Source organism: Amblyraja radiata, chromosome 37, assembly GCF_010909765.2.
Source record: "Amblyraja radiata isolate CabotCenter1 chromosome 37, sAmbRad1.1.pri, whole genome shotgun sequence".
NCBI lineage: Eukaryota > Metazoa > Chordata > Chondrichthyes > Rajiformes > Rajidae > Amblyraja > Amblyraja radiata.
The window spans coordinates 15,035,127-15,060,224 of record NC_045992.1 but is presented as its reverse complement, the minus strand read 5'-3'; the positions used below and the strand labels follow the sequence as shown (position 1 = coordinate 15,060,224).

General features: G+C 43.8%; 1 protein-coding gene across 3 annotated transcripts in view; it reads right to left on the bottom strand.

The window, feature by feature from the left end:
- zfand4 (zinc finger AN1-type containing 4) overlaps nt 1-23,954 on the bottom strand; it is a 33,020-nt gene extending 9,066 nt beyond the window's left edge. The window contains exons 1-7 of one of the 3 annotated variants that reach the window (XM_033012739.1): nt 23,777-23,954; nt 20,208-20,519; nt 9,683-9,758; nt 9,195-9,262; nt 6,434-6,620; nt 5,382-5,529; nt 2,303-3,502 (exon numbers count right to left, since the gene is read on the bottom strand). In XM_033012739.1, the coding sequence (XP_032868630.1) occupies nt 2,303-3,502; nt 5,382-5,529; nt 6,434-6,620; nt 9,195-9,262; nt 9,683-9,758; nt 20,208-20,469 (1,941 nt within the window). In that variant the 5' untranslated portion in view covers nt 20,470-20,519; nt 23,777-23,954. Of the gene's footprint in view, nt 1-2,302; nt 3,503-5,381; nt 5,530-6,433; nt 6,621-9,194; nt 9,263-9,682; nt 9,759-20,207; nt 20,520-23,776 lie in introns of those variants that run through there. The other 2 variants (XM_033012740.1, XM_033012741.1) reach the window with 2 other exon arrangements.
- Between the last annotated feature and the right edge of the window lie 1,144 nt (nt 23,955-25,098).

Here is a 25,098-nt window from a genome sequence, read left to right as displayed (position 1 = left end):
GGTTAATTGGCTTCTGTAAATTGTCCTTAGTGTGTACTGGTGTAGCGGGGATCACAGGGCTGAAGGGCCTGCCTTTCATGCTGTATTCCTAATGCAAACTAAATGAAACAAAATAGCAGGATATTCAGAAGTGTAGCAGAGAAGCCACTCTGGATTGTATATCCAAGAAGGAACTGCAGATGCTGGAAAATCGAAGGTAGACAAAAATGCTGGAGAAACTCAGCGGGTGAGGCAGCATCTATGGAGCGAAGGAAATAGGCAACGTTTTGGCTCGAAACCCTTCTTCGGACTGATGTGAGGGTGAGGCTGGAAGAAGAAAGGAAGAGGTGGAGCCATTGGGCTGAGGGAGAGCTGAGAAGGGGAGGAGAAAGTAGGGACTACCTGAAATTGGAGAAGTCAATGTTCATACCGCTGGGGTGCAAACTGCCCAAGCGAAATACGAGGTGCTGCTCCTCCAATTTACGGTAGTCCTCACTCTGGCCATGGAGGAGGCCCAGGACAGAAAAGTCAGATTCGGAATGAGAGGGGGAGTTGAAGTGCTGAGCCACAGGGAGATCAGGTTGGTTATTGCGAACCGAGTGGAGGTGTTCGGCGAAGCGATCTCCAAGCCTGCGCTTGGTCTCACCTGGATTGTGTGTCCTCGGGTGCAGCAGGCCAAGGCAAATGGTTTAAAGGTTATATTGCACTGGTCTAATTTCAGGGACTGTAGGAGCTGGGATGTGGGTGCAGGCCAGAACTATATCGCACACTAGTCAAGCCAGAGCATCAATACTTTAATCTGTTCCAGCCACCACGTTGCAGGAAAGACAATGATTGCACTGGAAGTTTCGCAAGATTAACAGAAACGGAAAATGATGTGTGATCAAGATCGTATCAACTGCAACAGTAGCAAGATTGCATTAACATGTGGGGCTCAGATAGAATACACAATATAATTATTTTTCCATGAAATGGCCAAGCACCAGGTCGCACAAATTTGAAGAAATTGGTAGAATTATAGCCCTGTCCCACAGTACGAGTTCATTCCAAGAGCTCTCCCGAGTTAAAAAAAAATCAAACTCGTGGGAAGCACGGAGAATGAACGTAGCGGGTACATCGGAGCTCGGGGACGTCTCTTAGCGGCTCGTAAAGCTAACGGCAGGTACTCGGGAAGACTCACTAACGGCAGGTAAGCACGGAAAGACTCGTGAAGATTTTTCAACATGTTGAAAAATGTCCACGAGAACCCCGAGTACCGACGTGCGGCCATTACCGTAAATCTCCGAGTTCGAATCAGGGCAAACGCGGGAGAGCTCTTGGAATGAACTCGTACCATGGGACAGGGGTTTTACATTCTCGGGAAAGGATTTATTCTAGCAAAGCAGAATTACAAGTTATACTTGCTAGACAACATTTTGTTATTTTAACATCAGAAGATGATGATGTGAATAATGTGGATATACTGGTGATGGAAGGACAAATATCCGGCACTGGGTCTTTAGTTTAGTTTCTTATTGCCACGTGCACCAAGGTGTAGTGAAAAGCTGTGTAGGAAGGAACTGCAGATGCTGGTTCACACCGAAGATGGGCACTAAATGCTGGAGTAACTCAGCAGGTCAGGCAGCATCTCTGGAGAAAGGGAATAGGTGGTGTTTCGGGTTGAAACCCTTCAGGAATTGGTGACGAAAGGGTATCGACCCGAAACGTCACATTCTCCTTTTCTCCAGAGATGCTGCCTGACCCGCTGAGTTACTCCGGCATTTTGTGCCCATCTACAGTGAGAAGCTTCGTGTTGCACGCTAACCAGTCAGCGAAAAAGTCTATACGTGATGCACTTTGTGCAGAGGATCGCACAAATCAATTTGAAAGACCCTGCAAACTCGCCTGATTAAATCGCCAAAAAGCATGGAAGTCTATTTCGATTGACTTAACGCAGCCGGGATTTGGCACTGCAGGAGCAACAAGGACAAGTTGTCGTTTTATGTCGATGTAACTGCCGTATGGAAATGTTGATGTGCGAAGTTAGGAGCAGACCTGAGGTGTATTATTCAGTTTAGTTTATTGTCACGTGTACCGAGGTACAGTGAAAAGCTTTTGTTGCGTGCTAACCAGCCGGCGGTAAGACAACACATTACAATCGAGCCATTAACAGTGTAGATTTAAAAAAGTGGAGCGGTTGAAATATGTAATTGTAGATCTGCTTCTGCGGCTAGCACGGACATAGTTGACATGGGGTTGGGCACCATCCTGGAAGTCAATGTAAAGCAGTAAAATAGTTACATAGAGTACAACTAATTTCAAAACAAAAGTAGAATTCACTTACAACAAATGCATTTGAAACTCGATCTGGTGATGCAATGCCTCCAAAAATCTCTTCATGAAAATTCTGAATGCTAGCAGGTAGTGCAATACCAGACGTCCACTGCCGGCTTGTCCCACAGTTACTCTGCATATTGTCCCTGGAAGTGCTTCGAGCCAGCGAAGCAAATGTGCCGACATTTTTTGCAGAGTCCAACGTCTCCGTCGTTGCTTTGTTTGCCATCTCGCTCATCTCCGTCGGAGAAACCACTTCCGTTTTCTTCCCAGGGGAATCTAGTTTGAGCCCTCGGAACCTGCTTCCCTTCGACAGTGAGAAGCCAGGAAAACCATCGCTATCCTGAAGCGAGTGGAGGAGCTGTGGTGACGTCGGAGACGTTAGGCTATTTACGTCAAAGGTCTTTGGGGGTCTTTGAGGTGCAAGAGTAATCAAGGAGTTATGAGAGATTGCTGCAGGATATCGAGTGGGTTGGATTACTTTATCCTTTGGAAGTAACTCAGCGAAACTTGATTTCCCAGATTCCATGGGAACACATCCCAGTGGATTTGGAAAAACTGGTCTAATAATATTTGGTTCCACAATATCATTTTCTTGAGGCTGGGACTCTTCCTTGATGTGTTCACTCGACAAAGTTTGAAGTCCAATTTCACTCAATAGCTTCGCCTCTTCAGCACGATCAGCATCGATGGACAAGGCAAGTTCCTTTGCAGAATCATCAGCTACTCTTTTATCTTCCGAAAGACTCACTTCGGCATCTGGGCACTTGACCCCCGAGCCACCTGCCGCGCATCCAGTTACAAAGTCCGTACAAATAGTCCGAGCGTTCCGGTAGTCTTGAGAAGCGAGCGACGGAAGCATCTTCTGTTGCCGCGGGCTCTTCAACTCTTCCTGCAGGATCCTGCCGGGCGACGGGATCGCGCTCTGGAGCAGAGGAGTCAAGTCGGCCGTTTCGTCGTCCTTCAGCAGGAAGCCGCTGGACGACGTCGACGGGGCCAGGCTGATGCCGGAGGCAAAGTTGGGACTCAGCACGTTGTGGTAGGAGAAAGCTGGGTGCTGGTCCACAGGAGGTAGATACAGTGTGTGATTGAGAGACGGCCCGTTGTGAGGGAGCACTCGGAAAAGGCGATGACGAGCCGCAGTGACCGAACTGCTCGTCGGTCTCGGTGCCATGGGGGGCCTCGGTTTCACCTTGGCAATCTTCTTGGGCTTTTGCAAAAACAAAACAAAATACAAATGAAAGAATATCACTCAGGAACACATTTTCCTCAAGTTTAAAAGAAGGAACAATTTAACAAGTAGAAATTAAATGTAATACAACTATAATCTCCAGTAAAAATATTTTAAAAATTCTGTTCTTGATTCAAGTCAGAGGCTGGTGAATGCATGGAATTCATTGCCATAGACAGCTGTGGAGGCCGTCAATTGGCATTTTTAAGGCAGAGATAGATAGATACTTAATCAGTGAGGGTGTCAGGGGTAATGGGGAGAAGGCAGGAGAATGAGGTTTAGAGGGAAGATGGATCAGCTGTAATTAAATGGCAGAGTAGACTTGATGGGCCAAATGGCCTAATTCTTCTCCTATAACTCATGAATTTATGAATCACTCATTGGATTTTGCCATCAGTGGGGAAAAAAAGGTCCAAAAACCCATCGAGTAAAACGTTGAAAGCTGTTCTCCAGCTGTTTAAAGGAACTGCTTTGCCTCCCATGGGAATTTGAGGATGTTAGCCACGGCTCAAAAAATAATTTAGTCAAAACAATAATACAGCAACAGATTGCAAAATAAAGATTGTGCAAAGAGATGAACAGGAACACGCGACTGTTGATTTCTTTGTCAATACCAGATGAATACCTGTGGGATTTTAACAAATGTTTTCAGTCGCTCTGCTCCGCTGGCCAACTCCTGCACCTATTCTCTAAGTTTCGATGGTATAAACCAGCATCCGCAGTTCCCTTCCCACACACCACACTTCACTGCTGGGTTAACTGGGCTTATTTAGAGCAGCAATTGTTGTCAATGCCCCCAAACCGAACATGAGAAAAGATACAAAACGCTCCTGGTAGCTTGTCTAACCTCCCAGCTGAAAGAGCACTTTGAATGTTTAGCACGGACAAATTCAAGCTTGACAAAATAAATTTGAGTCCAACCTCTAACCATTGCTTAGACATCCAGACGATGATCAAGTAGGGCATTACCACTTCAGACATTACATTTAATTTAATTCCTAGTCCAATATAACTAGTCTCCACATTTGTTGCACTCATTTTTCACAAATAAATTGTTATTTCCTCATTTTCCATATGGCACAATTTCCTCTTGTAATTTAAATTTCCTGTTAGCCTTTAATCTTTTCAAAGCACACTCTCTTCACTCTTTAATGACTCACTACATTTTATGCTCAATGCTTTTTCTCAGATGCTACTCTTGCTAATTTTACCATTTATTGTCATTACAATCAAATTAACCTAAAATAAAATTGATCATTCAAACTCCAATATGCTGAAGGATGATTCATGATTGACTTTACCCCAGGTCTTGTTAATTAAGTAAAGGAAGCAGCAATGAAGGAGATCTATTGGTGTAGGAAGGAACTGTCTGAAGAAGGGTATCGACCCGAAACATCACCCATTCTTTCTATCTGGACATGCTGCCTGTCCCGCTGAGTTAAACCCCTGTCCCACGGTACGAGTTCATTCCAAGAGTTCTCCCGAGTTTGCCCTGATTCGAACTCGGAGATTTACGGTAATGACCGCTCGTCGGTACTCGGGGCTCTCGTGGACATTTTTCAACATGTTGAAAAATCTTCACGAGTCTTCCCGTGCTTACCTGCCATTAGCGAGTCTTCCCGAGTACCTGCCGTTAGCGTTACGAGCCGCTAAGAGACGTCCCCGAGCTCCAACGTACCCGCTACGTTCATTCTCCGTGCTTACCACGAGTTTGATTTTTTTTAAACTCAGGAGAGCTCTTGGAATAAACTCGTACCGTGGGACATGGCTTTAACTCAGCGGGCTAGGCAGCATTGTGTCTATCGTAGAGATCTGTTGTATGAGATCTAATCGGTAACTAGTTTCCCACTGCAATTACCTTTTTACTGAGGGTCATATTTTCCATCTTTGTTTTCAGAAGTTTCATTTTGTTCATAGTGATGGAATTTTCTAATATCTGCTGCCCAGATGGAGACTCCTCAGACTCATCTTCATCATCAGCGTATAGGTTGAACATTGAGCCTCCACTTAAAATCAGAAAAAAATATTTAAATCTACCGTGTCACCAACAAAAAAACAAGTCCTTTCACAAAGATGCAGAACATTACTGAAGTACAATACAGTTTTGAATCAGAAAACCAGAGGTTGTGTTCAAATCTCTCCCCAAGTGACACAGAATTAAATTAAATAAGTGTGGCTGGACCGTAGAAAGTGGAAGGCTTGTTTACAACTGGCCTTGGGTGCGTCTAATTCCATATTAGTAACACGAGGAGTGTGAAAAAATGCCTTTCCAGAATCATGATTGTTAATTTAAAAAAAATTAAGTATTAATCATCGCACTCTTTGGAAAGGGGCAGAGAAGATTTACGAGGATGTTGCCAAGACTCAAGGGCCTGAGCTATAGGGAGAGGTTGGGCAGGCTAGGACTGTATTCCTTGGAACGCAGGAGGATTAGGGGCAATCTTATCAAGGTGTATAAAATCATGAGGGGAATAGATAGGGTAAATGCACAATCTTTTACCTAGAGTGGGGGAATCAAGAACCAGAGGACATAGGTTGAAGTTGAGAAGGGCATAATTTAATATGAACCTAAGGGGGCAACTACCAGAGGAGGTAGTTGAGGGAGGTACTATCACATTTTCAAGGCATGTGGACAGATACAGGGATAGAAAATGTTTAACGGGATATGGGTCAAAAGCAGGCAGGTGGAACAGTGTAGATGGGGTACCTTGGTCAGCGTCTATTAAGTTGCACCAAAGGGCCTGTTTCCATGCTGTATGACTAGAACTTAAAAAAGTAATCAAAACCACTTCCACATGGAAAGCAAATCAATGACTAAAGTTATTCTAAATTTAATCTACACAAGAAATATTTCCTAAATGTTTCCTTGACTCAGTAATATAGCTTCACAGTCTACTAGTTTTCACACACCTCAGGGATTCGGAGAGTGGTGTTAAAGTGCCATCCCCACGATCTACAACTCGAAAGAAATTTAACTGGTCCCCTTCACGATATACTAGAAAGGTCACTTGCTTGTTAGAAGGGATCTTATCCCAGATGTCATCTCGACTGGTCTCCATGTAGTCAGCCATATCTCTAGTTGGATCTTCCACTGGAACTACAAAACATGGATGGACATAAATGGAAATATTTCAACAAAATACAAGGGGTAAGGACAGTGTATTTGCATATATCCCTCCCCATAGAACATGAGTGGAATAGTTAGGTTGTTACAACCATCTGGTAGCTCCAAAGTTATAAAAACTGATGAGAAGGCAAGGAATTGCAGATACTGGAATCTTGCATGGAGCACAAAGTGCTGGAGTAAGTCAGCACCTGCAGAGGACATGGATTGGTGACGTTTCGGGTCGGGACCCATCTCCAGGTGGGTCCAGCTCTTTGTGTTCCACGTTATAATTACTGATGGCTGCTTATAATTCATTTATTTTTAATTATAGTACAGGGCCTTGGGTGCCAGAACAGTAACTTAACCACTATTAAGTGGGGAAAGGGATTAAAGGAGGTAAATCTTCACAGGCTCACAAGGCAGTATAACATGGACCAAGTGTATCTTATAACACTATTCATTACCAGTGGAAAACAATACAAACAGATCGCTTTGCATTCCACAAGTTCAAGTTCCAGATCACAACAGCTACGTTAATCCTTCCAGCCGTTTGTGTTTCTTGGCCACCTACGACGGTCAAATGTCCATTATACACATGATCACAGTTTAGGTATAGGTTCAGAATTGTCACGTGTACCGAGGTATCGTGCAAAGCTTGGTTTTACATGCTATTCAAGCAAATCAAGCCTCACTCATTACATAATAATCAAGCCTCACTCACTACATAACAATCAAGCCTCACTCAAATACAATAGACAAAGCAAAGGAACAGATAGAGATATAGTTCAGATATAGTTCTCAGCATTGGAGCACAATAGATTGTTGCAGTTAATTGTAGAGAGAAAAACATGGGCTAGTTGTGCAATGGCAACGGGAATTACAGTAAGAAAGAAAATTACTTAAAAATAAATTAGATTGTTGCATAATTGTCCCATGCCAAATGGACTCCACTGAATATAATTGTGACCAGTGCATGCATTTCCCTTGATTCTGTGGTTTATGCAAGGAATGCAATCCTAGAAAATATTTCCTAAATTGAATTTGTGCAAATACAAGGGGTAATTTAACAAAATGTACTCCTCAGTGGCGAGGCGGTTTTCAATCTCCTGGTTGACCTGACAGACAGTAATATGCCTTTAGCCCACCGAATTCACGCCAATCAGTGATCATCTGTACACTAGTTCTATCCTACACACTAGGGACAATTTACCGGCCAGTTAACCTACAACCGACCATCTTTGGGATGGAAACCGGAGCACCTGGAGAAAGTCCACGTGGTCACAGGGAGAATGCACAAATTCCGTACAGACAGGAGGATCAAACCCGGGTCTCTGGCACGGTGAGGCAGCAACTCCACTGCTGTGCCACACTGTATCGTGTATCTCACGTGTACAACTGTTTCTCATTCTCCCTCATTCATTTCCATTTATTTACACTCCTCCAGACAGATCAACGATAATTAACAAGCATCATCACCCTCTCTAAGATTACACCAACACCATTTGTCACCCAGACTAGGTTCACCCCCCCCCACCCACCCTCCACACTGCCATCTACACCTCTTTCGCTCCTAGTTACTTCAAACATACTCCTCTCACTTTTCTGATTCAGTTGAAAAATCATGAATCATAAAAAATGTTAACCGTTTCTCGCCAGATGCTGTGTGTCCTGTCGACTTGCTCCAGCATTTTCGGTTTTCATTTCAGATTTCCAGCAATTGCAAGTTTTTGCTTTAAAATGACCCCTCAATGCTGGCTGATTTCATAGTAAGATGGGGTTATAGGCAGGCCAGAAGTGAACAAGGAGAGGAGCAGGCAGTTTAGCAAGAATGTTCATGACAAGGGAAAGAAATTAGGTGACGAGTTATTCATTGGAATTCTAAGGCATGTGAAGAGGGCAAGCAAATATTTCTTCAAAAAACTTGAAGTAAGGATCCCTATGCACAAGTGTACAATTTCTTTAGTCAGAGGGTGGTGAATCTGTGGAATTCATTGCCACAGAAGGCTGTGGCGGCCATCAATGAATATATTTAAGGCGGAGATTGATAAATTCTTGGTTAGTACAGGTGTCAGGGGTAATGGGGAGAAGGCAGGAGAATGGGGTTGTTAGGGAAAGATAGATCAGCTACGATTGAATTGCAGAGTAGCCTTGATGGGCCGAATGGCCTAATTCTGCTCCTATAGCTTATGAACCAATAAAATGTACAACCAATGATAACAAACAAACCTGAAGAGACAAGGTGGAGTAAGGTGAGGAAGTCTGTGGTGACAAGAACAATACTCTGCTAACATAGAGAAGTTTGAATCAATTTCCATATGATTGAAATTTTGATTCCACAACCCTACATCAACAGATTCCAATCCCATCAGCTGATTAATAGCACCAATGCTCACGTGGTCCTCAAAAGAAAATCTAGTTTCTGCCCATCAACAAATGCTATTTCATTAACAGTCATAGGTGGTGTTCATCATCATTCATCAAGCTTGCTGAAGAAAGGTGGTAGCCAAGTTAACGAATAAAGAGAAGACAATTACATTTTCCTTAAAGTTGGCACTCTTTACTTACCCCTTCTGGTATTTATAGGTCCCCCTCTCATGGCAAGCACCAGTTTAAGAGTACAACCTTCTGATATACTGCAAATAGAAGACAGCACACTGTGATAAACTAATGGTGACTTCTGTTCCACACTGCAGCTGTAACGGCTGATCCAATGGTTTGTTGAATAATCCACATAAACACAATTATTTTTTTTTCAAATCTTAAGTAGCATCTGGAAAAATGTAGATGTCCACACTGGTCATATTCTGATAGGAGACAACATTCTTGGAAGTTTGTGTCATATCTGTTGACCATATTTGACAATATGGAGACCAAGAGGAAACAGGATCAGATGTGTGACAAAATTGCTTTATGCTGATCCTGACTTTTGACCCAACTATGTGCTTCAAGCTTATTTTTCATCCATAAAAGAAAGGCATTGTTTCAAATATTAACAGTTCAGCTGGAGAAAGACACCCAAGGTGTTTTCTTTTAAACAAATAATATCAACTTACTTGTAGTCCTGTAAACAGTATTCATCTTCAAGTTCCAAGTTGTTCCAGATGAGATGTTGCTGTGCTATGGAAATGCCTATGTATAAAAATTAAAAAAAAAGAGTATTAAAGGCAAGATAAGGGAGCGTCATGGTGCATCCCATTCAGAATCAGGCTGTTTCACTTGCACTTTATCCTTGTGACTTTGCCACCTACCACAAATGTCAGCAAGGACTTTACTGGGTCACGAACAATTGGCCTCCTCGCCTCTAGTGTGCAGGGAATGGATGAGAAAGTTGGATAACATAGAACTGGTGTCAGGGTGATCGTTGGTCAGCGTGGACTTGGTCGGCTGAAGGCCCTATTTCCACGCTGTATCTCTAACAGTAGATCGATCTCATCTGAGAGAGAATATTGACTATTCCTTCCAAGACGTACATATCTATTCCTAGCAAACAAGACAAAAATTGAACACAGCATGCCAGGGGCATCAACTGCATAAACGCGATAAGGATTCTTTAACTGTATTCCAAGTCCTTTGAATTAAAGGACACAAGTAACTGTAGATGCTTGAATCTTCAGCAAAAACAAATTGCTGGAGGAACACAGAGGGTCAGGCAGCATCTGTGGAGGGTATGGACAGATGACGTTTCAGGTGGGGAACCTTATTCAGACTGTCGACTCATTCGTCAGTGGAAGGATCCCGACCCAAAACATTCCCTCCACTGATGCTGCCTGACACGCGTGTTCCTCCAGCACTTTGTTTTTTGCCTTTGTATTAATGGCTTGCTGAACCAAGAAACTCATGCTCCACTGAAGACCGCATCTCCAAAGTAGACCATTGATTTTCCGGCACCCTTGATTCTAGAACCTCGTCGGATTATCCGTTTTGCCAGATCAATAATTCAACAATATATCTCTGACCCACTCATTATACCCATTTAAAGCACCATGGACGGCTTGAAACTTAAATAAAGAATTAACAGTTAACAGAGCAGTAAACCTAATCGGGAAGAAAGAACATGCGCCACACTCTCTCGTAATTTTGTCCGGATGAAAGGAAGAGCTAGACCATCAGTTGCCGGAAAAATCGATAGTGGAGCTGTTTTCTCTTCCAAAGTAGACAACTTTTACAATCCTTCAAATTACATCCCAGCTGTTATATTCATGATCATTCACAAACATTATATATGCCTTTGTGGCCAACTATGTTCTCCTCTACTTTATTTCATATCTGGCTGCATTTGGTCAGCAAACTTGGATACATTGACCGTCCCACTCAATCATGCCATTCACGGGAACTGAATAGTTGAGGCTCAATTATTGATTACAATATCTTTCTTCTTACAGACGTTCAATCCAAGTGACCAATTATTCCTAATGTTTTGTAGTAACTAACTCTCAACCTTATAAATATGTCACCACCAGTTCGATAAACCTAATCTTGTGTATCGCCTTACCGAATGCCTTTTAAATAAAAAATATATATAAATGCACCACATTTCACTGGGAAACTATATACTACGCTTTGAGTTACAACCTAAGAAGCTCCTATTTGTCACACACCATTTCCCTTTTACAAATATGTCCCTTCATATCAATTTCTCAACTGCCCCATTAACCAATTGGGGCAACATACTGGCGCAGCGATAGAGTTGCTGCCTTACAGCTCCAGAGACCCGCGTTCATTGTAAATTGTCCCTAACCTGTAGGATAGTGCTAGTGTAAGAGCATCAGAAGGGCCAATCTCCACACTGCATCACTAAACTGAACTAAAGGAAACCACAACTCAGTGAGAGACTGCAGTGTTATCTCTGCTATTTATATCAGGTTAACTGGCCAGAGGCTTCACCATGCTCACACTACCTCTTTTCTCTTCAGATCATTCTGAAATGCACAAAATGCTTAAAGATCAAGGCAAAAGCATGCAGCAACTCCACAGACACCAATTAAAATTCAAGCATGTGGGTCATTAAATTCCCCACTTTACTGCCTTATTACTATTTTCATAATGGCATTGCTACTTTTTTTGAACAGTTCTTGAATGTATTTGAGTGTATGAATCTGTATTTCTCATCTATGTCTGTGCCACTGCCTTCATCATAATAATTTTACCAGCGTCCTGCATTAATTTAGTCAATCACTTTTCTACAAAACCAGTGAAGCTTTTACAATCTACCGTTATTGCCTATTCACTTTCATTCTATTTTATCTTAATATGTTGGTCAGAGCATACTGTATAATACATGGTAGACACAAAATGCTGGAGTAACTCAGCGGGTGAGGCAGCATCTATGGAGAGAAGGAATGGGTGACTTTTCAGGTCGAGAACCTTCTTCAGACTGGATGGGGAAGGAAACTAGAGGAGGAAATTAAATTCTGCACTCACCTGAGGTTAAGGTTCTTTCTAAAAAGCTTTTGCAGTACCCTGTAATTATCACCTGAAGGATTAAGTCAGCACTTCAGAAAGAACCTACGCAGCAATGGTGTGCAGTTTGCTCCAAAAACCACTAACAAGTGCTCAATTTGAAAGCACCGACCAGCGATCCCCGCACACTAACACTAATGGGCCTGTCCCACTTGGGCGACTTTTTAGGCGACTGCAGGAAACTATGCAGTCGTCACATGGTCGCCAAATGTTCGCGGGTGGTTGCCGGGGAGTCGCCTTCATCGTCGTGATTATGGGAACTAGTCGCGGTCACATTATGGTCGCCGCAAATTTTTCAACATGTAGAAAAATTAGCGCCGACTAAAATGAAGCCGCCATGGAGAGTAGCGAGAATTCTTGAGCCGTAGATGGGTCGCCAGGAGGTCCTAGTGGGTTTCCAGGAGGTTGAAGGTTCTCGGAGGTTGTAGCCGGTGCTGACGGTGAATTGCATTGGCTCATTGGGGGGGGGGGAAAAAGGTAAGCAGTAGTTTTCAGAACCAAGGATAACCGACCGGTAATGTTAAATGTCCGCCGAGCTTCACAGCAGTGTATCTCTGGCTTCGTAAAAGTTGTCTCCACCCTTTCTCCCCCCCCCCCACTCTTTTAAAGGATTTAACGTACACTGTGCTTTACCCGTCTTTTTACAGCGCCAACCTTCCTGTTCATCGTGGTGTGTGTCTGTTTCACCTTGGCTTTGAACCGCTCCCCCGCCTGCATAATGGGCTGGTGAAGGAAGGTGTGTGTGTGTGTGCTCCCCAGCGAGTGTGTGCTCCCACGCTGTGAAAGGAACTCTCCCCCCCACTCCCCCAGTGGTGCTGTCCTTTTGCAGCCGCTTCACATGAGCTGCCAGCAATGAGGGATAGACTTGGCTACCCCTCAGTACAGCGACATCGTTCTTGATGTCAGCTCCCCCGCGCCGGACGATCGAACCTCGCGTCGGGGCTAACCAAACATTGGAGCTCCCGACATCCACGACCTCTCGGGACTGCGAGCTCCCGATGTAAAGACCGCAGGCCGCAGTTGGAGCGATCCCAGGCAAGGGATTGACTCCGTTGGAAGTCCATGCCCCGCGGTGAGGCCCAAGGTCAGTCCGAGGAGGTCGGAGAATGCGATCCGAAAATTAAACGCATCCTCAGCAAAGTAAGAAACTGAAAAAAAAGTTCCCCCCGACCACTCCCCCACATAAAACAAACCGGGGAACATTTACACAAACTTAACACACACAAAAAATTAAAGACGAAAAAACACACTGTTGGCAGGGCTGCCAAGCGTGCGGCACCCCCGGAGCACCCGTAGTCAGGATCGAACACGAGTCATTGGCGCTGTAAGGCAGCTACTCTACCGCTGAGTCACCATGCTGCCCTAGGAGTAAAAATGATCATGAACAAAATCTCAGTGGATTGCATTCGTGGTTCCAGAGGTTGAGGGCACATCCCAATCCAGACAAGAGTATGACATCCAGTCAGATACATTGGGCTTGCACTAAGGAAATGTCACTTTGGCATCTTGGCATGTTAACCTGGGGTGCCAGCGGCTCTCAGCTGGAACTACACCCCATACTAAAGAACAACAGCAAGTCAAGCTCAATTTATAAGAAGAATGCAAAATTAAGAACTGAAAATAAGATACTGGAAACTTGAAACAAGAACAGAAAATGCTGGAAATATTCAAAGAACAGGCAGTAACTGTGGAATGAAAATGAGAGTTCACACTTCTGGTTGAGGATGCTTCTCAAAACTGAGAAAAAGGACAATAAATGTGAGATTGAAGTTACAGAAGGGAAGTGGTGGGAAGGCTGGGCAGTTAATGTGAATAATTGTGATATGTTGGAGCCAGAAATGGGTTGTTAATTTAGCAATCCCCCCCCCCCCCCCCCCCCCCCCCCAACCATTTTTAGTCACGTGTGTGACCAAAAAAAGAAAAATTATGGAATACATTTCTTCTGATTCTGAAAGCATTACAGGTATATTGTTTTTTGTAATGCATATATGATCCATATTTTCCCCCGAAATTTATCAAGTGAAATTTTTATGTTATGCTGACAATGTTCGTTTAGGGTCAGGGGCCAAATATGACTGGTCACGTGTGTGGCCTCAGCCGGAAGCTTTTTTCCCCCATAGCGTTTTATCGTACAAACCCTGTGAATTTTAAAAAGCTAGAATGTTCATATCTTTAGCAGACACGCATTATAGCTCCTTAGATAGGAAAATAGCAATGAATAAGATTAATCGCATACGAGAATTTTTTTTAATGCATCACTTTATGTGATGCCGTCTGGTCACGTGTGTGACACGTTGGGCTCACTTTCCAAAGAATGGCCCAATTAGACAGTGGATTGTGATAAGTTGCAAATAGCAGGTCTGGGTGTGCTCGAGGCAAATGTAAGCCGACAATACAGACAGATGACATGCAACAAAAATGACCAGTAGTGTGACAGTGTTATAATGAATCCCAACACAAGCTGGAGGGGCAGCACCTCATCTAATGTCTGGACACATTAGAGCTTCCCAAACTCAGTACTGAATTCTTCAACTTCCAGTAACTCGCTCTGCCTAGATCAGAGCTGGTCATACGTGGGAAGGAACTGCAGATGCTGGATTATACCGAAGGTAAACACAAAATGCTGGAGTAACTCAGCCGGGCAGGCAGCATCTCTGGAGAAAATTAGGTGACGTTTCGGGTTGAGAGCCTAAAGAATGGTCTCAACCCAAAACATCACCTATTTCTTTTCTCCAGAGATTCATCCTGACCCACTGAGTTACACCAGCATTTTGTGCCTATCTTCAGAACTGGTCATGTTTAGTGCAAGTCACCCGTCTCTGAAATTGATTCAGTATTTAGCCGTCTCCGTTTGCAAACTCTAACCTGTTATTTACAATTTGGCACATTTCTTTGTTGCTCTCCAGTCCAACAGTAACCTGGTCTCAACCTTTCACAGATATTCCCCCTGTCCAATCCACCCCCACCATCCTCTCCCCCATACCTTCTCTGCATCTTAAATTAACTTTAAAAAAAGTCTTTCAAGTTCTAACGAAGGATCGTCGACTGAAACGTTAACTGATGGTCAAGAGAGAGACAAGAGACATTTATTGTCACAGGCACCAATTGGTACAGTGAAATTTGTGGTCACCATACAGCCATACGAATAAAAAGAGAACAGAACACAATAGTCTTTAATATAAAACATCCCTCACACAGCGGAATCCAAGTTTCCCACTGTGAGGGAAGGCCCAAAGTTCAGTCATCCTCCTCTTTGATGTTCCATGATGTTCACCCGTGGTCGGGGCCTCCAGAAGCCCCCCGCAGTCGCCGCTACAGGCAGCCCGATGTTCAGGCCCTCTCGCCGGGATGATGGAACTCTGACGTCGGAGCGGGAGAACACCCTCAGCGGCCTGGACATCCGAATCGGCCACTTCCTACCGTCTTTCCACAGATGCGGGCTGATGCACAGTGGGACAGCGCTACAGTTGCTGCCTTGCAGCACCAAATTCCTGGGTTAGTTCATGATTACGGGTGCTATCTGTATGGAGTTTGCACATTCTCCCTGTGATCACGTGAGTACTTCGGTTTCCTCCCAGATTCCACAGACAGAGGTTTAGAGGTTAATTGGCTTCTGTAAATTGTCCCTAGTGTGTGTAGGATAGTGCGAGTGGACAGGGTGATTGTTGGTCGGCATGGACTCGGTGGGCCGAATGGCCTGTTTCCACGCTGTAACTGTAAAGTATAGTATAAATCTGCAGGGTGTTCCCAGCCTTTTCCGTTTCAGTGTCAAAAATTGGAGTTTTTTTCCTGGCGAGTTATCCTTCAACTTGCACTACTAAACAGATCTTTTACTGTTACCCAAGGGAACATGTTGAGCATAAGCCGATTCCTGCCTTTCCCACATTGCAGATGTGATATTTCAATTGTCCTCCACTGGCTGTGAAGCACTTGGAAATTCCGATATTGTAAAAGGCATTAATCAAATTCATGGCTTGTATTCTTTAAAGTATCACAGCTATCAATAGAAACTAGAGCTCCTATAAATAAGGTGCTACTTAATCGTTTGAAGAATTAGTGTCTACAACGTTGCTCCAAAGTGTAGTTGAATACACAAACTAGAAAGTGGACATGCTTTGAATCACTATTATTTGTAACTGTGGTTTGTTTTAATGTCAAATTTTCCCGAGAGAATTTAAAAATGTGAAAGAAAGGCAATGCAGATTCAAATAGTCAATTAAAAAAATCTGAAAATGTCAGTGATATTCTATGGGCAAGTGTAGATTTTGAGTGACTTTTCCTTCAATTTGGAAAAGACTATTCTGTTAAAAAAAAAAGCAGGTATTTTATGAAAATTCATAGAGGTACGGTGTAAACAATTTAAATTTGAATACAAAAACTCACTTTGATAGAAATCTCTAACAGAGAAAACAAGTTAATTAAGCTTGACCTTTGTATGGAATATACAATTAATGATTATTTTTCTTTGCCCGACAGCTTGTTTGCTTCTATTTATTCTCTTGGAGGGCAAAATGACTTTGTTCATGAAGGAACTGCAGATGCTGGAAAATCGAAGGTAGACAAAAATGCTGGAGAAACTCAGCGGGTGTGGCAGCATCTATGGAGCGAAGGAAATATTTCCTTCGTTCCATAAATGCTGCTGCACCTGCTGAGTTTCTCGAGCATTTTTGTCTACCACCAACAGTAATATGATGGAGTTAAAAAAGCATAAACACATCGATATGGACTGGGCTTATGGCATGTCATAAAAGGAAATCTGCAATGTCTGTAAGGTTAGCACAGAAATGTACGAAAAATTGTCTTCTGAGATAACAGTGACTCCAGAAACTAACCACTGAAGATCAAGTCAGGAACTCAGAAAAATTTGCCAAGTCTAACCATAGCCATTTTTATCTAGGGCAGGTAATATCTTAATACAAGTGCTGAGCTTTGAAAAAGTTGTGAAAGTAAACCAGATTTGTGTAAATGGAAACATTTAAACAATAATAATAATAATAATAACTTTATGTATAAAGCGCTTTAAACAACCGCAGTTGCCACAAAGTGCTGTACATGAGAACTCATGGACAAAAAGTTATTACAAATCATTAAAAACCGTAAAACGAAGGACTAAAAAACAGTAAAAAATTAAGACATTAAAAGCACTAAGAACAGGAGCAATGTCTCAGCCAGTGTCGAAAGCCTGAGAATAAAAATGAGTTTTTAGGGAGGATTTGAAGATGGACAGTGAGGTTATGGAATGGATTGGGAGAGAGCAAGATAATTTAGTCAGCAAAAGGTATTTAACTTGGGGCAGAGATATCCAGAGCTTGATATATCCGGCATCAGAGAACGGTTGGAGAATTTTATTGGGATATGCCAAAGGGGAATGAACAGTTAACAGTATTTGATTTCCATGCTTTTCTGAAAATTAGCAATACAACACAAAAAAGATTGCACAAAGTGAGAAATATAAACTGCAGATACCGGAATCTTGATCAAAATGCAGTAATGGAGGAACTTCGGTAGGTCAAGAAGCATTTATGGAGGGAATGGACAGACAACGTTTCAGGTTGGGACCCTTCTTCTAACTGGAGTAGGGGAGAAAGCTGTAGGAGGGGGAGGGGGGGTGGGGTGTGAATCGGCACATGGATGGAGTAAGCTCAAAGGCCAGAGGTGCAAAAAGGCAACATCCTTTTTATCTCGAGCCTTTGTCACTTTATCCACCCAGCTGCCAATCAGCCGCACCCTCTTTCCTGTAGCCACCTATCACTTACCAGGTTTTGCTCGCTCCACTCTTTTCCAGCTTTCTTTCCCCCCCGGCCTGAAGATGACAAAATACCACCCATGTGTTCCCTCCAAATGCAGGCGAACCCGTTTTGCTAAGGCCATCACGGGCTCTGACCTCCCCATCATCGAAGTGTTCTATCGTAGTCGCTGCCTCAAAAAGACAGCCAGCATCATCAAAGTCCCACACCATCCTGGCTACACACTTATTTCACCACTACCATCGGAAAGAAGGTACAGGAGCCTGAAAACTGTAATGTCCAGGTTCAGGAACAGCTTCTTCCCTACAGCCATCAGGCTATTAAACACTACAACCTCATAAGCTATGAACTACAATAGACTATTATTATTATTAATATATTGTTATTGTATGTCCTTTTTTCCCCCTGAGTTATATTATTTATTATTGTTTACATATTCTGTTGTGCTGCAGCAAGTAAGAATTTCATTGTTCTATCTGGGACACATGACAATAAAACACTCTTAACTTGTATTTTTGCACCTCGTTTGTTTCAATACCTTGTTTTTTGCACAAACTTAGGGCCTGTCCCACTTGGCTGTCTTTCGCGCGCGTTTACGCGACCTGCTAACGTGTGGGTAACGCGGGGACGAGCGCATGGAGTGGTGTGGAGGAGTATGGACTTCGTCCTGAACGAATTCTTCACGCGCCACCGGCTGTCGCGTAACTGACGGCCAAAGTGGGACAGGCCCAAGACCCTGGCGCGACGCAATGTCTCACCTCCAACAGCAGCAGAAGCAGGCAAACCATCGTCGAACTCGGCCTGGAGCTCACGGCCGTTGCAGATCTGGATCCGCCCCCATTCCTACTCCCAGAGCGGGGCCAAGAAGATTGAAGATAGACACAAAATGCCGGAGTAACTCAGCGGGACCAGCAGCATCTCTGGAGAGAAGGAATGGATGACGTTTCGGGTCAAGACCCTTCTTTCAGACTGAAGAAGTCACGACCCCGAAACATCATCCATTGATTCTCTCCAGAGATGCTGCCGGTCCCACTGAGTTACTCCGGCATTTTGTGTCCATCTTCAAATTACGTCACACGCTCCAGACGACTGTGCGGGCGAATGATGACGTGCGCGACTCTCGCAGGACCGTCACTAACGGCCTGTCGCGTAAGTGCTGGAATTGCTTATAATCACAAAACAACTGGCAATAAATAATGAGGGAGGTTACTGCTAGAGGGCTCACACATATACCTTAAACTCAAAAATCACATTTGCTTCACATTAACTCATCAATTAAGCTCATCGGCCAGAGTGAAGATTTACATATTCATTGTGATCGAGTGCCAATTGCTCCACTGTGACAATACCACCAACCTCAGGTTTAGTTTAGAGATACAGCATGGAAACAGGTCCTTTGGCCCACTCGGTCACTCATTCACACCAGTTCTATGTTATCCCACTTTCACATCCTACACACTACAGGCAATTAATCGAAGCCAATTAACCCAGAAAACTGCATTTCTTTGGAATGTGGGAGGAAGCAGGGGCACACGGAGGAAAACCACGCAGTCACAGGGAGAATGTACAAACATGACACAGGCAGCATCCGTAGTCAGGATCAAACCTGGGCTTCTGGCGCTGTGAGGCAGCAGTTCGACCGCTGCGCCACTGTCGCCCGGGTTCACTCATTAGTACTTCAACGAAGCGCATCAATTAATAGGTCTTGCCGACAAAGCAACAATGTTTTCAGCTTTTTAAATGAAAGGAAACAAGGATCAGCAGATGCTGGTTTGCAGAGAAAGACCAAGTGTTGGAGTAACTCAGCCAGTTAGGCAGCATCCCTACAGAACATGGATGGGTGACGTTTCACGTCGGGACCCCCTCTTCAGGATCCTGACCCAAAACGTCACCTATCCATGTTCTCCAGGGATGCTGCTGTCTGTGTGGAGTTTGCATGTTCTCCTCAATACCTTGTAAGTTTCCCCTGGGTGCTCCAGTATCGTCCCATATTCCAAACACATGCTACATTGGTCGCTATAAATTGTTCCTAGTGTACAGATTAGTGGGAAGATCTGAAGGGAGTTGATAAAAATGTGGGGGAAATAAAAAGGGATTGGTTCAGTATTAGTGGATGGGGAACTTGATGGATGGCGCAGATTTGATAGGCTGCTGCATTGCTGTACGACTCTAAAGGCTGAAATAAAATGGGTGTTGAGTACCACCCTTAATTAGCCTTCACGAGATCACCAAACTTTGCAAACTAATGACTGCACGCAATAACAAATGTACATAGCAATCTCTTTCTCTGAAACTTTATACCACATCCCATTTGGAAAATGCAAACACCGAGAAGAAAATCTGAACAAACTAAAGGAAAACATGTTTGTACCTTCTAGTCTTTGTATTTTGGCCTTCACAGAAATCACAGTCTCGAATGGTGACACTCTGAGTTCAAAACAAGTTCCTGTGAGTGTTTCAATGAAAAGCTCCATTGTCTCGTAAAAAGGGAATTTATAGCTTATAGGCCCAGAATTATCCTCATTAAAGGAAGGCGGTTCCTTCTTGTTTTCCATTTCAATGCAATCCGCTGGTTTCGGAGGACAGCTTATGATGAAAGCTGGCCCCACGTTAGCTGCAGACGGAGATCGCATCCAAATCGTATTCGAGGCTGGTTCGCGATGACCATGACCAAGCACTCCTTCTGGGGGTCAGAAAACAAGAGCAAATATTACCACTGATGGCCATTGATCTCCTTTCCTGAGGAACATAATATTATGGGCTTTAAAACAAAATTGGTTATGGTGCTAATATAACATTCAAACTCCCTAACAGGCTCGCCAAAAGAAAAAATCAAGTGTCTTTTTATTTTAAAAAGACAATGACAACAAATCTGTAACACTAATTTGGAGAGGGGAATTAATCGATCAGAGGTTAATTCACTTTACAATCCAATAGAAGTATTAGTGAACTGGGTGCCAATTTATTTTGCAGATGGCACATAAACATGAATAACATGATACCACCATATCTGTTCATTGAAAGTAGACTGGAGACTGAATATAAATTGCTTGAAATACTCAATTTCAGAGAGCAACTTTAAAAAGAGACAGCGTTAGCATTTCAAGTCAGAGATCTTTCATTAGAGATGGGAAAAATATTTAAATAAAGGTCATTTTAAGTTGCAAAGAAGGCGGGGGATGGGGGGGGAGAAGAGCAGTAAAAACGGATAGGATGAAGGGAGTAAACATGATAGGATGAGAGGTAACGGGAGGTCAAAGTAAGATTATGTTTCTTTGACTGGACAATGTATTACCAAGAGCAGGGGCGCGGACTTTCCCCATTGGCCAGGCTTTACTAATAACGAGAGGGAAATCAAGCCACAAATAACAACAGCAGAAACAGCCAGTTCTGATACAGGCAGATAGCAGGAATTGCCCCAATTTGGAGACTTTGATTTTAGGTTGCGAGGTCATGTTGCAGTTGTATTAGATGCTGGTGGGACCACATTTAGAGTATTGTTGTCAGTTCTGGGCACCATGTTATTGGAAAGATGTTGTCAAGCTGGAAAGGGTAGAGAGATTTACAAGGAAATTTCCAGAACTAGAGGTTCTGAGATATAGGGAAAGGTTGAGTAGGCTGGAAATCTATTCCTTGGAGCGCAGTAGGATGAGGGGTGATCTTATAGAGCTGCCCAGAGTAGGTGAACCGAGGACTAGAGAACATAGGTTTAAGATGAAAAGATTTAATAGGAATGTGAGGGGTAACTTTTTTCACACAAAGGGTGGTGGGTGTCTGGAACAAGCTGCCAGAGGAGGTAATAGAGGCTGGGACTTTACCAACGTTTAAGAAACAGTTAGACGGGTACATGGACGGGTTTTGAGGGATATGGACCAAACACAGGCAGGTGGGACCAGTGTAGCTGGGTCATTGTTGGCCAGTGTGGGCATGTTGGGGCGAAAGGCCCGTTTCCAAACTTTATGGCTCTAAGCCCCAAAAAAAATCACAAAATGTGTCCTCCAGGCCTCACTGGAACAGAGGAGGAGGCAACAGATGGGTAGATAGATCACAGTGAAAGAGGGATGGAGATCTAAAATGAAAGACAACCAGAAGCCCAGAACTGCTCCTGCAGACTGAACACAGATCCTCCATAAAGTGATCATGTAATCTGTGTTTGGTTTCTCCAATGTAAAAGACGGAAAGACATTGGGAACAATGTGTAAAAGACATTGTGAACAATATAATAGATTGAAAGCAATGCAACTAAATTGCTGCTTCACCAAAAAAGATTATTTGGGTAGAACAGAGTTACCATCTGTCCTTATCCCTTCCCACCATCCTGGACCCAGACTGTTGGTGAAGCAACGATACACCAGCACTTCTTCCAAACATGTTTACTGGTTTTGATGCTCACAATGTTGTCTCTTCTATACACTGAAGAAACCAGACATGGATTGAAGGAAGATAGGCACAAAAAGCTAGAGTAACTCAGCTGGTCAGGCAGCATCTCTGGAGAGAAGGGATGGGTGACGTTTTGGGTCGAGACTGTTCTTCAGACCCGAAACGTCACCCATTCCTTCTCTCCAGAGATGCTGCCTGTCCCGCTGAGTTACTCCAGCTTTTTGTGCCTATCTTCAGTTGAGACCAGCATCGACAGTTCCTTTCCTACACATGGATTGAAGGATCTTTCTTTATCAAAACTGGTAATTTCTGCTATAACTCAAACATTGGTGACTTTTAGTTAGTTTTTCTGTCTGACCTGAATGCTCACAACCCTGTTTTTGCAACACATTGTACACACAAAATGACATCACCCTCCAGTTTCCCATCCTATCACGTTAACTACCTTTATCCTATCCATTCCCACCAGCGTCCACCTCTGCAACTTATAATTACCTTTTGTAAAAATATCTTTCCTAGTACTGAAACTATTTCTCCTTCTGCTGGCTCACCTGCTGAGTGTTTCCAGCATATGCTGTATTTATTTCAGATTTCCAGCAACTGTGTTTTTTAAAAGTTTCAGACAGTAAATTTGTAGAAACAAGGAGCCGAGGAGGTTGGTTTAACAATTTGTACAGATTAGACCTGCTTTTTGTGGACAGGATATACCAGGGACATTTTCCACAATGTCACGTAAATGTCAGGATTGTAACTGTTCTGGAACAGCATGCCAGAGATACAGTTCTATTAATCCCACCAATAATCTTGTCCCATAGCCAGTACCGTATCCAGTATTCCTAACCCTTTCTTACACTTACAAGGCAAGAAGTAAATTGGCTGGAGACTGGCATCTGTAATGCTAGGGCTCTCTTGAGGAAACCAAGATGGATTGTTCCCTTAGCACTTTCAGCTTAATGGAGTGGCAAATGTTTCAGCACTGTCATTGCCTTGCTTTTATTGAAGACAGGCATGTTCTTGGAGCCTCACTTCTCCATTAGTTGTTTAATTCCCCACCGTTAATCTGACCTTTACCCACAGAGTTCCATGTTGATTTGTCTGTCTGACCACTGTCAGGGGAACCCTCTGACCCCCTATCCATGGAGGTCAATGTCGGGGGGGGGGTCATTGTCAGGGGAGCCCACAGACCCCTATCCCCAGGAGCGGTCAGTGTTAGGCTGGTCTTCTGACCCCCCACCCAGGGGATCAGTGTTAAAGCGGCCTTGTGATCTATACCCCAAGGGGTCAGTGTCAGGCTGGCCATCTGAAGTCTAACCTGGGGAACATTGGCAGGGGAGCCCATGGGGGTCGTTGCCAAGATTGCCATCTAACCCCGATCCCAGGGGGGGGGGGGGCAGTGTCAGGACGGTCCCCTCCCCACGGGCGGCACGAAGCTATGACACAGACTCGGCTGTAAGGAGCCCCCTCCTTCTCTACCAACCCCATCACCCCTCCCCCCCTTCTCTCCCTCCCCCTCCCTCTTTTCCACCACCCCTCTCTCCCTCCCCACGGCCGCCGACTCACCGGGCTGGGTGGCCCGCCGCTCTCTCACATGGTCCGGCGGTGGGTCCCGGGTGAGTGAGTGAGTGAGTGAGTGAAGCGGAGCGGCCGCCGCCACCAGACCCGCCGCCGCCGCCGGGAGGGAGGGAGAGGGGGGGGAGGGGGAGGCGGCACCACTTTGTGACGCGCCGCGCTGACTGACAGCCCCCGCGGCCAATGAGCGGGCGGCGCGGGCGCGCGGACCGTTCGGCGGGGAACGTCAGCGCGGGTCCGGGCCAATGGGAGCGCGGGACCGGGCCGGGTGGGCGGGACCTTCGGCGGCGAGCGGACCCGGATGTTCACCCCATCTCCAACAACAATCAACACGTGACCCGCCCTGCGCACGCGCACCATGCGCCCCGGCCCAGCCCAGCCCAGCCCGGCCTGGCCTGGGGACAACCTGGTGGCGGCGGCTCCACAGGTAACAACGCTGACATGGAGCAGTGATAGGACGTGCAGCCCCACACACACACACACACACACATATATATATATATATATAAACATACACACACACACATATATATATTATATATAAACATACACACACACATATATATATATATAAACACACACATATGCACACATATATTATATATAAACACACACACGCATATATATATTATATATAAACATACACACACACATATATATATATATATATATATATATAATATATAAACATACACACACATATATATATATATATATATATATATAATATATAATATATAAACATACACACACATATATATATAAACACACACATATGCACACATATATTATATATAAACACACACACGCATATATATTATGTATAAACACACACATATAAACACACACATATATAGACACACACACATATATAAGCACATACACATATATAAACACATACAAACACACACACATAATATATATCTATATATAAAAACACACGTGTTTACAAATATATACATAAATGAAAACAAAACAAACACACAGAAGCACACACACATACATATAAGCGCACACACACACATATATACACACACATATAAACAGAGAAAAACACACGGACACACATATATAAATATATAAACACCTACACAGCACATACGGAAACAATACCCATACACAGAAACAGACAGGCAAACATAAATATACAGACATACACACAGAGAAACACAAACACATTCGCACACTTACACACATGCACATACATAGTAACAGACAAACACACACATAAACACAGAAATACAAACATATACACACGCATACGAATACACAGACACGCGCCTACACACACACACACACACACAGATACTCGC